Genomic DNA, 14,488 nt, shown 5'->3' on the forward strand with positions numbered 1-14,488 from the left:
TTGATACGGTATACACTATATTCTGGGCATGTACTATCTTATATTCCACCGCTTTACCATATTCCACCCTACTGAAGGAAAGTCTGTTTTATGCAAAGATTTTAAGATCGGTTTCGTTGCAAAAAATTTCTATCAGCATGTTTTTTTAAATTTATTTATTTATTTTTTTGATGCATGCAGAATTTTAATGGTCACTTGACAGCCAGAGAAATTGAGCAGTATTTCAGTAATTTTTTTTAAAGTGTTTTAAAATGGGGGAAAAATAAAAATCAGATATTGATTATTATTAAAAAATAAACTTTAAAATTGCAAAATATAAATTAAAAATATATAAAAATTATGTGAAGTAGCTAAGAGTCTAATGTATTATGCCATAACAGAGACATTTAGGAATATTTATGAGTTGTTTTAAGCAAGCTTTTGATATGCTCTTAATTAAAAAGAAAAAAATTATTCTAGTAATGCAAAAGAGTAAAAAGTAAAGCAAAATTAAAAGAAAGTCATCAACAACCTTTTTTATTGTTATTTGATGACGTATGTTGCTTAATTATTGCTCTTTCCATCTCAAGATAAACAATATTTTTGCATCCATTTATCACTTTTAGTTTAAGAAAATAAATATAAATATAACTAGGGGTCTATTTTTCATTATACATTCTTTTTAAAGAGAGTAGCTAAACTGCATACTTCTTTAGTTATTTCATTTTAACTGTTGTTAAGCCGCTACTACTTTGACAAGTTTTCTAAAACAAACTAAAATAAAGCTTTTTTAATACTTTAGTGCACCTGAGTTAAAATTATTTGTTTAAGTGTGTAAAGGGACAAGAAGATTTAATGATGTAATAATTATAGTTCCTACAAAAACTTTTCGTGGAATGCGTTTAAACAATTTACTCCAGCATGTTTCAGATAAAGTAAATATTTTTTTTAGTGAATTCCATGTTATTCTGGCATATTTATTTCTGTAAACAACAATTAATGTAAATAGTATGTTAAGCAAGACAATAAAATGAATGTTAGAGCAGAATGAATAAGCTGTAATAAAAAAATTAAAATATAGCTATGCTTAAAACTGTGTCCATATGCTTTAAGGTCATTTACCTTTAATTGGTTTTAAATTCTTCGTCTACCAGCTATCGAAATTTTTGGCATCCATACGAAAAATATCAAGTGTTTTTAAAAAAATTTTTTTAATGATACCAAATAGAGTTTCGTAAATTCCTCACAGTTTTTCAGAATATTTTATGTCATCAAAGATAAAAAAAATCTGGTAAAATTACCGTAATGTATGATATTGACATTTCTGGTAAAAAAAATCCATATATCTGGTTAATAAGACCAAAATATAGGTATTTAAACTATTCATTTTCTAATTTTTGCATTCATATGGTAATGGCTTACCGGAAATTATAGTTTTCAAAATTATAGTTCTTATTACCACACATTTAGTAAAAAATACAAATATGAAAAGTAAATTTAACCGAACCGGTTTAAATTTGTCCTGACGATTTGTTGTCTTTTGAATTAGTGTTTTTTGAAAAAATATTTATGAACATTAAAAATATCCTAAAACAGAAAAATAGATCTTGGAAAATAAAGGACAAACTTCGTTTTAATAAATAAGACATTGTTAAATAGATCAAATAAAAAGTTTATTGTTATCTCAAAATTTAACCGAACTTCAGAGCATGACATAAAACCATTTATTCAGTTAAATCTTATTTTCAGTTTTGTATTTTTTACTAAATGTGTGGTAATAGGAAGTATAATTTTGAAAACCTGAATTTCAGGTAAACCTTTACCATATGAACGGAAAAATTACTAAATGAACGGTTTCATTTCCGTATATTTAATGAACCAAATTTTTGTTTTACTAGAAATGTCATAACCATGCAGTTTGGTAATTTCAGCAGAATTTTTTTTCCATTTAGCTTAGCGCAAAAATGCCAGTTGATTTTCTGAAACTTTTGCCCGTTTATTCAGGGTGCGAATGCTATGGAAAGAAAAAACTACAATTTAAATTAAGAAAAATAATATAACTGTTTTGTCAATCTTTAAAGTCATTTAAACTACATAATAAACATATCTCGAATAATTACAGTAAAAGGCCCTTGCCCTCTAGGGTGCCAGTTCTTTTTACCGTAAGATCTTACGGGCCAAAAAAAAATCAGATGCACCGTAATTTAATACAGTATTGTTTATCGAACCACTGTACCTCAGTAAATTTTACTGTAAAAATTACGGTATAAAGCTTTACCATAATTTTTCAGGAATTTTTTATACAGCGTATATTGTAGTCCATGCGTTAAAGTGCAATAAAAAGAAAAAACTAAAATTTAAAATACAAAATATAGCCATTTTTTCTGAGTTTAAAAAGTGTACGAAAACGTAGAATAAATGTTGTTGAGGAAAAACGTCCGGACGATTTATTGTGTTTTGAATTATTGTTTCTTGAAGAAATATTTATGAACATTAAAAATATCCTCTAACAGAAAAGCAGATCTTGGAAAATAAAGGACAAACTTCGTTTTAATAAATAAAGCATTGTTAAATGGATCAAATAAAAAGTTTATTGTTATCTCAGTAATTCATAATTTTGCAAATTCCTTGCAAACCACCTTTTTTATATGTGTAAGTTCTTCTTCAAATCAATAGCATTTAATTAAGGACAAACTTCGTTTTAATAAATAAAGCATTGTTAAATGGATCAAATAAAAAGTTTATTGTTATCTCAGTAATTCATAATTTTGTAAATTCTTTGCAAACCACCTTTTTTATATGTGTAAGTTCTTCTTCAAATCAATAGCATTTAATTTGCTTCTTATATTTTCGGTGAATCTTAGTTCAAAGACTATTTAATATAAAATTGCTTGTTTTCGTAAACGTAAAAATTTATTTATGACAAATTGCCAGTGGGTTTATACACCAGAAATAATAAAAATAATAGATCTTACTTTCATCTTGGTCTTAATCTTTTATTTTGTTTTACATTTTATCATTTTTATCAGAAAACAAATAAATTCATCGGCTTTTTATGGTTGGAGTTAAATCCATCATAATCCCTTATGAATATGTTTTTATTAATCCAAATATATTATAAATAGAAGTACAAATTTTCACTCCCCTTAAAACCAATCTTTTTATTTTCCGATTTTTGCAACTCAGCAAGTTTCCTAATTCATCAGAGTAATTAGTTTTATTAGACAAATCATTATGCTCCAGCTAATCGCGCCTTTAAAGATAGTTTCTTTCTTTTAATTTTCTTTTCTTTTTTTTCTTTGCAAAATTATAGATTTGTTTATGTATACAGGAGAACACGGTGTCACAAACACTGAGGGGGTTGCAAATCATACGCAGTGTACAAAGACAGTAAGCAAAAATGATGTTTCATATTTTTTTTAATTTTTTCATACTTAATGCAATTTTATGACCAGTGCTAGTAAAAGACGCTCAAAAATTTTGCCAGACTGTAGTAAGGCTTGTTGCAAATTCCTTTGACATTTTTGAGAAGGGGGCCCACTCCATGAAGGTTCCATGCAATGGTCAAGATTCTCACCAAAACGTTAGACATCAACTGCAGTAGTTTTGGTCATTAAGTGTATAATGTGTGAAAGCATTTATAAACAGCTGTACAAATATATGTACAATTTTTCAATTTATAACCGTCATAGAACAGCCGACCCGAATTTGAGCTTACGACAATCAATAGCCTTGTAATTTTGAACCCAATCCAGAAGACAAAGGGAATTCCTGGATCAATTCCCCCAGAGATATTGATTTCTTATGGGAACTTGGGGGGTTTCGTGACAATGACAGATTTAATGTGCACTAGTCGCCATTTAATACACAGGGATTCTTCAGTAAGCTGGACTCGAAAGTCTGTTTTCACGAACACGCGTCCAACGCCTTACCAACCCGGTTATTCACCCATATATGCATAGTTCTAATTTTATTTTATAGCCGTCATTGTACAGTCGCTGCAATTTTTGGGTTAACGATTACTAATGCTTAACTCCGTTGCCTTTTAATTTTGAGCCCAATCTAGAAGACGAGGGCACTCCTGGATTGAATTTGACTTCGTGGAGAACTTTTGATGGAATTAATCCGCATTTGCGTTTTATGGAGAGGAAAACCACGAAATCCTCCCACAGTTAGCCAGATGGCAAGAGGACTCTAACCCATAATCCGTCAACCACTGTGGATATTTTACGTCAGCACTGTGGTCGGCGCAAGCCGGATGCAGAATTTATCGACCAGCTCCTTATTAAAAATCTTGTGGTGTTCAGGCTTATTGCTATTGCATTTTTCATTCTTGTTGCTATAAGCCCACGTAGCTTTGGGCTTATCATAAAACATAAAATTAATTGTGCAATTGGCCTGATTTATTTCAGTTTCTCACCCACAGTAACTCAGGCTTATTAATATTAATCTTATTCAATATTTTGTGCATTGATTGTTGCTATAAGACGAGTGAAGTAAAAAATTTTTCAAAAATAGAATTCTAACAATATATGAAGTCAAAATTATTTCTACGAGTTAAATAAAGATTAAATAACACTTATAATAGGTGTTGTTATTCACTGTTAGAAGGAGAACTCTCATTTTCGACAAGACAACCTTCTTTGAACTGCATTTCGTTATTTTTGACAATGAGATGTGAATTACGTGATTTTAATGACAAAATTGCAAAACTAAATTACGTGATTTTACGTTTTCACAAAATTACGTGATTTTTGTATGATTACTAAACAATTTTTGCTTTTTGACATGTTTATATGATTAAATGGCATAGGAATTGTATCATAAGATGTATTTTGTATGGTTTGTACACTGTACTACAAGATGGTACAGGGATAAGTGTGATCTGTTGCCGATTTCGATCAATGACAGATTACTTATTCCCTCACATTATTTTTTGTTGTATTTTCTAATCAAATTTTCTAATCAATGATTTTCTAATCGTTATGTTGCATTAAGCCCATGTGTTTGCTGAGATAGAACTATGCTTTAATATCCTCAAACAAGTGGTAATTTCCTTTATTAAGCGGAATATTCACAAATTGGAAGAAAATTTCGTGAATTTTGAATATCCAATTCTTACAGCATTCAAAAACAAGTTAGCACATAAATTTATGTTTGGTATGTTAATTAAAGATACTTTTCTACTTTAATTAGTTAAAATGGATACTAAATCTTGAGGTGATTCGCTATACTACCTTATGCAAAGCGCTAGCATAACACAAGGCTTATTATAATTAGCCAAAGAAAATTTAGTCTGAAAAATACATAGCATATTATCTAATCAGCCTTAGGGCATGAAGATCAATTGTAATAAGCCTAAAAATATCAGGCTTATTGGAAAATACTCTTTCTCACCTCATACTCTTTTTCTGAAAAGTAGTATTATTCAATAAACTTACGACATGTAAGGTAAACCAACCAGTGAAGGAACACTACCCAGTGAAGGAACATTTCATATATATTGATTAAAAATAAGAATTTGAAAGTTTTTCTTTAGATTGATTGGTAACAATAGCTTACTGCCAAACAATAGGAAGTCATCTAGCAATGTTTTGGATTACCTGGTCAAATAGACTTCTCTGGAAAAATTTTTGAATTTGTTATTATCTCTGCAACACCTTGTTTCTTTGAAAAAATTATAAGGTGAGTGTTTGTATTTATATGTTTGAAGTGGAATTAATTGCATGTAATAGTTTTATTTTTCTCACTGTGAAAAAGAGAATTCAAAATATAGTTATTGAAGTTACGTTTTATTTTTTTTAAGCATCATAGCATTATAAAGTACTGTAATAAGGGGGTGTTTATTCACTGGATCAACAAACGATGAAAAACCAGTGGAGGAACAAGTGTTCCTTTATTGTTTTTTTTCTAAGTTAATGAAAATAAAAGATAAACTTTAATTTTCTTGTACCTTCAGTGATGTTCCGCATCAAAAGTATGTTAAAAATACGAAAAACAACTTCTAACCAGTGAGGGAACAGGCATGTTCCTTTACTGGGCATAGATTTCCCAGTGAATGAACAGTATGTGTTAATATGTTGACACTTTAATTTTCAATTCATGATTACAAAAAAAAGTTAACATTTTCCAAGTATTTATATGTTATAATTTCAAGAATAGGCTTGTTTTTAAATATTTGTATGGCTTATAAATTCATAAAGAGCATTAAAAAATAACCAAAATTAAGTGTTCCTTTACTGGGTGTTCATTCACTGGTAAGAGCTGTTCCTTCACTTGGTCTTCTTACTACTTGTTATTTGAACCTCCAAAACTTTAAAACAATATTATGTAAGTTCTCTACAATTTTTTTACATAATTTGCAATTAGTAACAAATATGTTGACATTTAACTAAAATTACGAATTTTGAAATTAATATGATTTTTTAAAAGACAAGCGAAGCTTAAGTGTTCCTTCACTGGTTACTTTACCCTATATGGTTTAAAATTCTATTCAGACAAATATTAGAAAAAATTGCGCCGATTTTTATATCGTTTGATATTTTTTTTCTATAATATAAAATTACTTGCAACTCTTTTTCCGCCTTCACTTTAATAAAGCCATGAGTTTTTCTAGGTTAAAATAAATATAAATGTACTCATTACTAAAGCTCCTCAAGTTAAGAAACAAAAATTCTTTCTTTATTGCGTATAATTTATTTAATTAACTTAACCAAAATAAATACAACAGACGGTGAAAATATTTATAAGAACTATAAGATAGTTTTATATTTTTATCTTTTTTTTTTCTGTTTTTAATCTGGAAGAAGACGATAAAACTGACGAGTCTCTGGCATCTTTTTGTTACTATCTTTATCTTTGAGTTATTTTTATAGTTTCTCTTGTTCTGAGAAATTTAATAGTTTTCTCTACAGGTTTTTTTTCCTTCCTGATATTGATAAGTTGTAAATTAAAAATTCTTGTATGAAGTTTCGTCCCAGACTAATAAATTATGGATCATGTTGAGAAAAATGAGAGAATTGTTTTTGAATATTTAAGTCAATTTTATTTTGTATTTTTTAAAATTCATCTTTGCGTTATTAAATTTATATTTTATATTTTAATTTGCGGGAAGCTAGACAAATTTAAGTGTCTGAAATAAATATGAATGAAGTTTTTAAACCTCTTTTGTTGTGCGTTTTTAGCAAAACTTTAATTATTCATTTACTTAAAAAGTCGTTCAAATTGATTTCAACTGGACAAAATTTTTGAGCGTCTATTAATATTTTTACTTTTTAAAAGTGTCAAGTTGGTATTAATTATAGGTGATAAAGACTCGAAAATGCAATTAATATTTTATTACTATTAATATTAAATGTCATTAATTATCTACAAAATCAACATTATTTACGAGAGAGAAAGAGAGAAACGATTCAAAATGCTGAATATTTTATTACTTTTATTAATACATGTTACTAATAATTACTATTAATATTATATATCACTAATAATAAAAAAAATCTATGTATTTGGGAGAGAACGATCTAAAATGCTTATATTTTATTGATATTTATTACTATTAATATTAAATGTAATTAATACTCGGAAAAAAGAATTAGATTTACGAGAGAAAGAATCGACTCAAAATGCTCAATATTTTATTGCTATTATTACTATTGATATTAAATGTAACTAATAATCTGAAAAAAATCATTATTATTACGAGGGAAAGAAATGACTCAAAATGCTAAATATTTTATTACTATTATTACTATTGATATTAAATGTAACTAATAATCTGAAAAAAATAATTATTATTACGAGAGAAAGAAATTACTCAAAATGCTCAATATTTTATTGCTATTATTACTATTAATATTAAATATATATAATAATCTGAAAAAATCCTTATATTTACTTATAGAAGGAAACAACTCAAAATGCTAAATATTTTATTGCCTTTTTGAATGTAATTAATAGTCTGAAAAAAAGCCTGTATTTACTAAAGAAAAATACAACTTAAAATGCTAAATATTTTATGCTGTTATTACTATTAATATTTATTATAATTAACATACTACAAGATCAATGAATATACGAGAAAAAAACGACTGAAAATGGTCATATACTATTATTACTTTTAATATTAAATGACCTTAATAATCTGCAATTTTTATGAATTAACATGAGAGAAGTAATTAAAAATGCTTTATTCTAAGACTAGTATTACAATTTATATTACATGTCATTAGTAATTTAAAAATTCAAAAAATCTGCAACAAAGAAAAAGGTCTCAAATGACTTTCTTGAAGGAGAAAAAAATATAAAAGAAAGATTTTTAGCTCTTAAGAGATGGATGGTGTAATAAAGGATGTAATGAGGTGCAATACTGTTCGAGAACTAATTTGTTATAATGAACTAATTAAAATGTGTTTAAATGTAAAAAAGCTTTGAATCAAATGGTTTTAATTGATGAAATGAGCTAATTAAAATATTACAATGATTGAATTGTAATAAAATATTTACTTATCGATTTTACATTTGTTTTATTCCATGAAAAGAATTAACATATTTATTTATTTTACCGTAAAAAATGCACTAGATGGCATAAAAATTATGACCGGATTTATTTTTATTAAAAAATTTGATGTAACTTCTTATATAAACATACTGATAAATAATAATTAATTCTGGAAAAATAATTAATAATTTGAATCAATTGAAATAATTATGCGATTTAATTCTATTACATGAATAATAGGAAAGTTCTATTAACTCTCAGAAATTAATTTTATAACAGTAATTAGTTTTATTCAATTAAATAAATAATAATTCATCTTTATTAAAATGATTAACGCATTTTATTGAATGAACAGACCTTTTTATTATGTGATTGACAAGTTGAATTCCTAAACAGGTTTACATATTTTGCTATTTTTTATATTTTAGAGGATTAGATATTTCAATAAGCTTAGAAAATTATTTCTCATAATTGTTATATAGTTGGATAATCTCCAAGAGAAGAAAGGAGAGTTATTGAAAGTGAGAAACTACATATTAAAACGTAGCTACATTTTTTACTACGTAGCAGTTATAATTTATTTTCCCAGCTGATAACAGCTTTGTGACCTTGAATTTACAATTAAAGAGAAAAATTTGTAATCTACCGGCTCAGCGTAGTAGTCGCATATTGCGTTACTGGCATATATTTATACAATATATGAATACTCTAAGAAAAAAATACTGTCAAAACTACCAGAATATGGTAAAATTTATCTTGTTTTTGGCTCTATGGGAACACCAAAACACCCGGTAATTTTTACTGAAGCGCTTTGTTAATAATTTTGTCACGATTAACAATAAAATATCGTTTAATATGTGATAAAATTTGGTAAATGCCGCAAAATTTAGTAATTTTATCACTATACTATAGAATATGGCATAGAAACCATTTATTTGGTCAAATTTACTTTTCAGTTTTGTATTTGTTACTAAATATGTGGTAATAAGAATTATAATTTTTAAAACCAGAATTTCCGGTAAACCGTTATCATATGAATGGTAAAATTACCAAATGTATGGTGTAAATACCAAATATTTTGGTATCATTAAGAGTGTTTCATTTATTTATTTACTTTTCTTTCATAATGTTTTTCTCCTTGAAGATTAAAAGTATTTTTAGAAAATTCCAGAATCTAATTATCAAAAGTATGAAATGTTTTTGTTTGTAAGCATACCATAAATTTTGCTTGCATTAGCTTTCTATATTTGTTAAAGGTTTTAGTTTTAAATATTGGTGTTCGTTTAACAGTAAATTGATTAACAAATCAGCAGCAATCTCAAAAAGTGACAAACTGATATAATAATGAAAAGTGAAGCGTCAAAGTGTCAAACTAAATTAATTCTTTCATCTTAACTGATAAAAGAATTAACTATGCAAGTTGGTTCTTTTTTTTTCTTTTAAGATAATAGTTAAGGTGAACGTATACTTTCGTTAACGTTCTTATAAAAATATTCATAGTTTAATGTCATAGTTATGTTATTGTTAAACATAACTTGAAAATATATTTCAAATTAGTAAAAAATTACTTCATTATCTGGAAGTTATTAAAAAAAATTATATGATATATGACGAAAACATGCAACAAAAAAATATTATGGCTTTTCGCTATATATAAAATGAATTAAAGTTATTGCGAAATTTTTTTAAAAAAAATGATTAATGTACAAAACGTAAGGCAATGTTAAAAAAAAAACTTCAACATTATTTTTCTTTTAATATTTTTCTATAATTCGTATTAACTCTTCTTGCCTTTATTCCTTTTAAGTAGGTAATTGGATAAATTTTAAAAACGTTGCAGAGAAAGAAATTCAATTACTGATTTTTTTGAGGTTGAATTTTTTTTTTAAGTAAAAAAAATATAGTCGTAGAAACTAACCTATTTCATGTAAAAAGGAATACGTTTAGTTAGTTGTATGTTCGTAAACGAAACAATATAAATTGTAGAATAGAAATTTCAATTAACTTAGAAAGCTAAGAAATTAAAAGTTCTAGAGTTAGGAAGAGCAGAAACGATGACTCATTAAGAGGAAACGATTACATTAAATGAGAACAGAAACTTTGAACAACATTGAACATTTAACTTTGAACAATATTATGGACAAGCGCTCGATGGCGCTTAACCTTACTATTGTGCAAAGCATAGCGTTTGTCTTGCCTTAATCTTTATTAATGTAAAATAGACACTATGTGAAACCTCATTATATGATTTAATCTTAAACTGCAGTCTTTGATTTCCCTGAAGTACTTTCCCAAAAAACATATATGCAATTGTGAAAAGAACAAGAAAATTCTCAATGCGATTGAGTTGCGTTCACCGACCACAATACCGACATAATTATTTGTTAGAGTGTTTTTGGTAAAATAACAGAGTTTTTGCTTAAATTGCTGAGTGTTCATAAAATAACAGAGTTTTTTTTTACACAGCTGTACTTATCTGCTGAAAGAACAGGTGTCCGTTTTTAAATAACAGTATTTTTCTGTGAAATAAACGTGAATACCAGCTGACAGTTTTTCCCTTAGATTAAACAGATATTTTATAGTGTAAGTACCTTCCTATATCTCTAAGCGAATGTTCATGACTCGAGCTTATTCCATGCATGGTTATGATTCAAAAGTTAAATATATAAAAAATAAATAAATAAAAACATTATAAAAAACTTTTTTTTAAAGCACAAACTATTATTGACTAAATATCTATCACTTCTTTTCAAATATCATGTGAATTTTGCATATGAATCATAGTTATAAAAAATGATATACTCGCTGCCTATGGAAGAGTGTCTAGATATTGAAGATACTCAACATCAGTATCTGGTCTACACAAAAAAGATTCTCTACGTTGCGGCAGAGTTGCATACACCGATCACAATACTGACATAATAATTTGATAGAGTGTTTTTGTTAAAATAATAGAGCTTTTGTTAAATTGTAGAGTTTTCGTATAAATAACAGAGTCTGTATTTTAAAACAACAGTTTTTATCTGAAAAAACAGGCGTCTGTTTTTAAACAGCAGTATTTTATTTGTGAAATAAACGTCAACACCAGCTGATATTTTTCCCCCGTAAATTTAACAGATTTTATTTAATAGTGTAAGTACTTTCCTAGCTCACTAAACGAATGTTTATGAATGGAGTTTCTTCCATGCATGTTCATGATTCAAAGGTTAATCATATGAAAAATAAATGAATGAAAAACACTTAAAAAAAATACAATTGAATAAATATCTATCACTTCATTTCAAAGGTCATGGGAATTTTGCGTATGAATCATAGTTACAAAAAAAGACAGTGTTTTATTTGTGAAATAAGCGCCAATACCAGCTGATAGTTTTTTCCCCGTGAATTTAACAGATTTTATTTAATGGTGTAAGTAATTTCCTAGCTCACTAAACGAATGTTTATGAATGGAGTTTCTTCCATGCATGTTTATGATTCAAAAGTTAATCATATAAAAAATAAATGACTGAAAACACATTTAAAAAAAACACACACACAAACTACTAGTGAATAAATGTCTATCACTTCATTTCAAAGGTCATGGGAATTTTACGTATGAATCTTTATTACAAAAAATGATATACTCGCTTCCTATGGAAGAGTGTCTAGATCAGTGATTCTCAACCTTTTTTGGGGGGCGGCACACTTTTAACGATTTCGAAATTTGACGGCACACAATGAAAAAAATTAGTTTGAAAGTTGTTTACTTAACTATAATACACTGCGTTAGATAGTTTGTGATAATAATTTCGAATGTGATATAAAATAATATGTACTACAATAGCACGTTTATTAAGGGATTAATTATTTCTTTCGTCTAATTTTTAATTAGTTAGTAACAGTTATTTTTTTCTTCTTTTGCTAGTTTGTTAGCTTGTTTTCTATAGCTATTAACTGATATTTCTATAGCTATAAAATGATAATTTTTATTGTATCATTTCTAATATTTGGCGGCACATTTTAAGAATTTTGCGGCACACAAAAGTGCCGCGGCACAGTGGTTGAGAATCGCTGGTCTATATATTGAAGATACTCAACATCAGTATCTGGTCTACACAAAAAAGATTCTCTACGTTGCGGCAGAGTTGCACACACACCGATCACAATACTGAAATAATAATTTGATACAGTGTTTTTGTTTAAATAATAGGGTTTTTGCTAAAATTGTAGAGTTTTAGTATAAATAACAGAGTCTGTATTTTAAAACAGCAGTTTTTTATCTGATAAAACAGACGTCTGTTTTTAAACAGCAGTATTTAATTTGCGAAATAAGCGCCAACACCAGCTGATATTTTTTTCCCCGTAAATTTAACAGATTTTATTTAATAGTGTAAGTACTTTCCTAGCTCACTAAACGAATGTTTATGAATGGAGTTTCTTTCATGCATGTTTATGACTCAAAGATTAAACATATAAAAAATAAATGAATGAAAACACAATTTAAAAAAAAAAAAAAAACACAAACTACTATTGAATAAATATCTATCACTTCATTTCAAAGGTCATGCGAATTTTACGTATGAATCATAGTCACAAAAAATGACAGTATTTTATTTGTGAAATAAACGCCAATACCAGCTGATAGTTTTTTTCCCGTAAATTTAACAGATTTTATTTAATAGTGTAAGTACTTTCCCAGATCACTAAACGAATGTTTATGAATGGAGTTTCTTCCATGCATGTTTATGATTCAAAGGTTAATCATATAAAAAATAAATGAATGAAAACACTTTTTTTTTTAAAAAAAAGCACAAACTGCTATTGAATAAATATCTATCACTTCATTTCAAAGGTCATGTAAATTTTACGTCTGAATCATAGTTACAAAAAAAGACTTACTCGCTGCCTATAGATGAGTGTCTAGATATTGGAGAAAGCTCAACATCAGTATCTGGTCTATACAAAAATGATTCTCTACGCTGCGGCAGATTTTGTAACACAAGTCCTGTGTTAGAACTCGACGACGCTTCTTTTTCGTGCGACTCATCTTGAGTATCAAAACTGTAAATAAAATTAGTTGCAAATTAGCAAATTGTTTGTAAAGCAAATATTTCACTCTAAAAATTAAATGAAATATAAAAAACAGAGATAAACGATACATGTTTTTATAATTTCAATAAAATACATCATCATAATTATTTCACTTTCTTGATATACACTTTCTATAGAAATAGTTATAAATTGAATTAAATGAATCATTTTATTTTAAGAAAAAAATGGTTAAGGAATGATAGTATCTTACAAAACCCTGATTTACCAACCAAACACCCTGATATACCAACCAAACACCCTGATTTATCAACCAAACACGCTGATATACCATCCAAACACCCTGATATACCAACCAAACACCCTGATTTACCAACCAAACACCCTGATATACAAACCAAATGTAATATTATTAACATATCTTTCTAATTACTGAAAATTTCATACTTCAATATGGATCGCATTAATTGAAGCGATTCAAATAACAGTGTGTATTTTCAAGAAATAATGCATTATATTTATGTTATAGACAATTGCGCCCCCAAGAGTATATTTTCGTAAAATGGGAAATACGTATTTTTTTCAACAAACTTAGCATACTCAATTAGTTTTGACACTAAAATATTCATATAATATATAGTTGATTGGTTAAGTTTCTTTAAAACTTGTAGATTTCTTATAAAATAAATCAAAAATTAAAAAAAAAATCGATATTTTTTTTAAAATGAGTGATCATTTTTTAAATGAATGAAATTTATTCCCCAGTGTAATTCGAAATACTGGGTCTTTCGAACGAATGCTAATTCCCTTTGAAAATTTCCTATTCATACGAATGTTGAAATTTTATCGATAATTCGAACATTTGTCCGATTTTCTGGTTAACTTGAAAACTGTTACTATGACAACCACTTATATATATATATATATATATATATATATATATATATGTGTGTGTGTGTGTGTGTGTGTGTGTGTAAGTGT

At 27.3% G+C, this 14,488-nt stretch overlaps 1 protein-coding gene across 2 annotated transcripts in view; it reads right to left on the reverse strand.

Moving 5' to 3' along the window:
- The window catches only part of LOC107443799 (uncharacterized), a 406,219-nt gene that overhangs the window by 71,465 nt on the left and 320,266 nt on the right, over positions 1–14,488 (reverse strand). For both annotated transcript variants that reach the window (XM_043040927.2, XM_043040926.2), the window contains exon 2: positions 13,358–13,519. In XM_043040927.2, coding sequence (XP_042896861.1) covers positions 13,358–13,519 — 162 coding nt within the window. The remainder of the gene's footprint in view (positions 1–13,357; positions 13,520–14,488) is intronic.

Source organism: Parasteatoda tepidariorum, chromosome X2, assembly GCF_043381705.1.
Source record: "Parasteatoda tepidariorum isolate YZ-2023 chromosome X2, CAS_Ptep_4.0, whole genome shotgun sequence".
In the NCBI taxonomy this organism is placed as follows: Eukaryota; Metazoa; Arthropoda; class Arachnida; order Araneae; family Theridiidae; genus Parasteatoda; species Parasteatoda tepidariorum.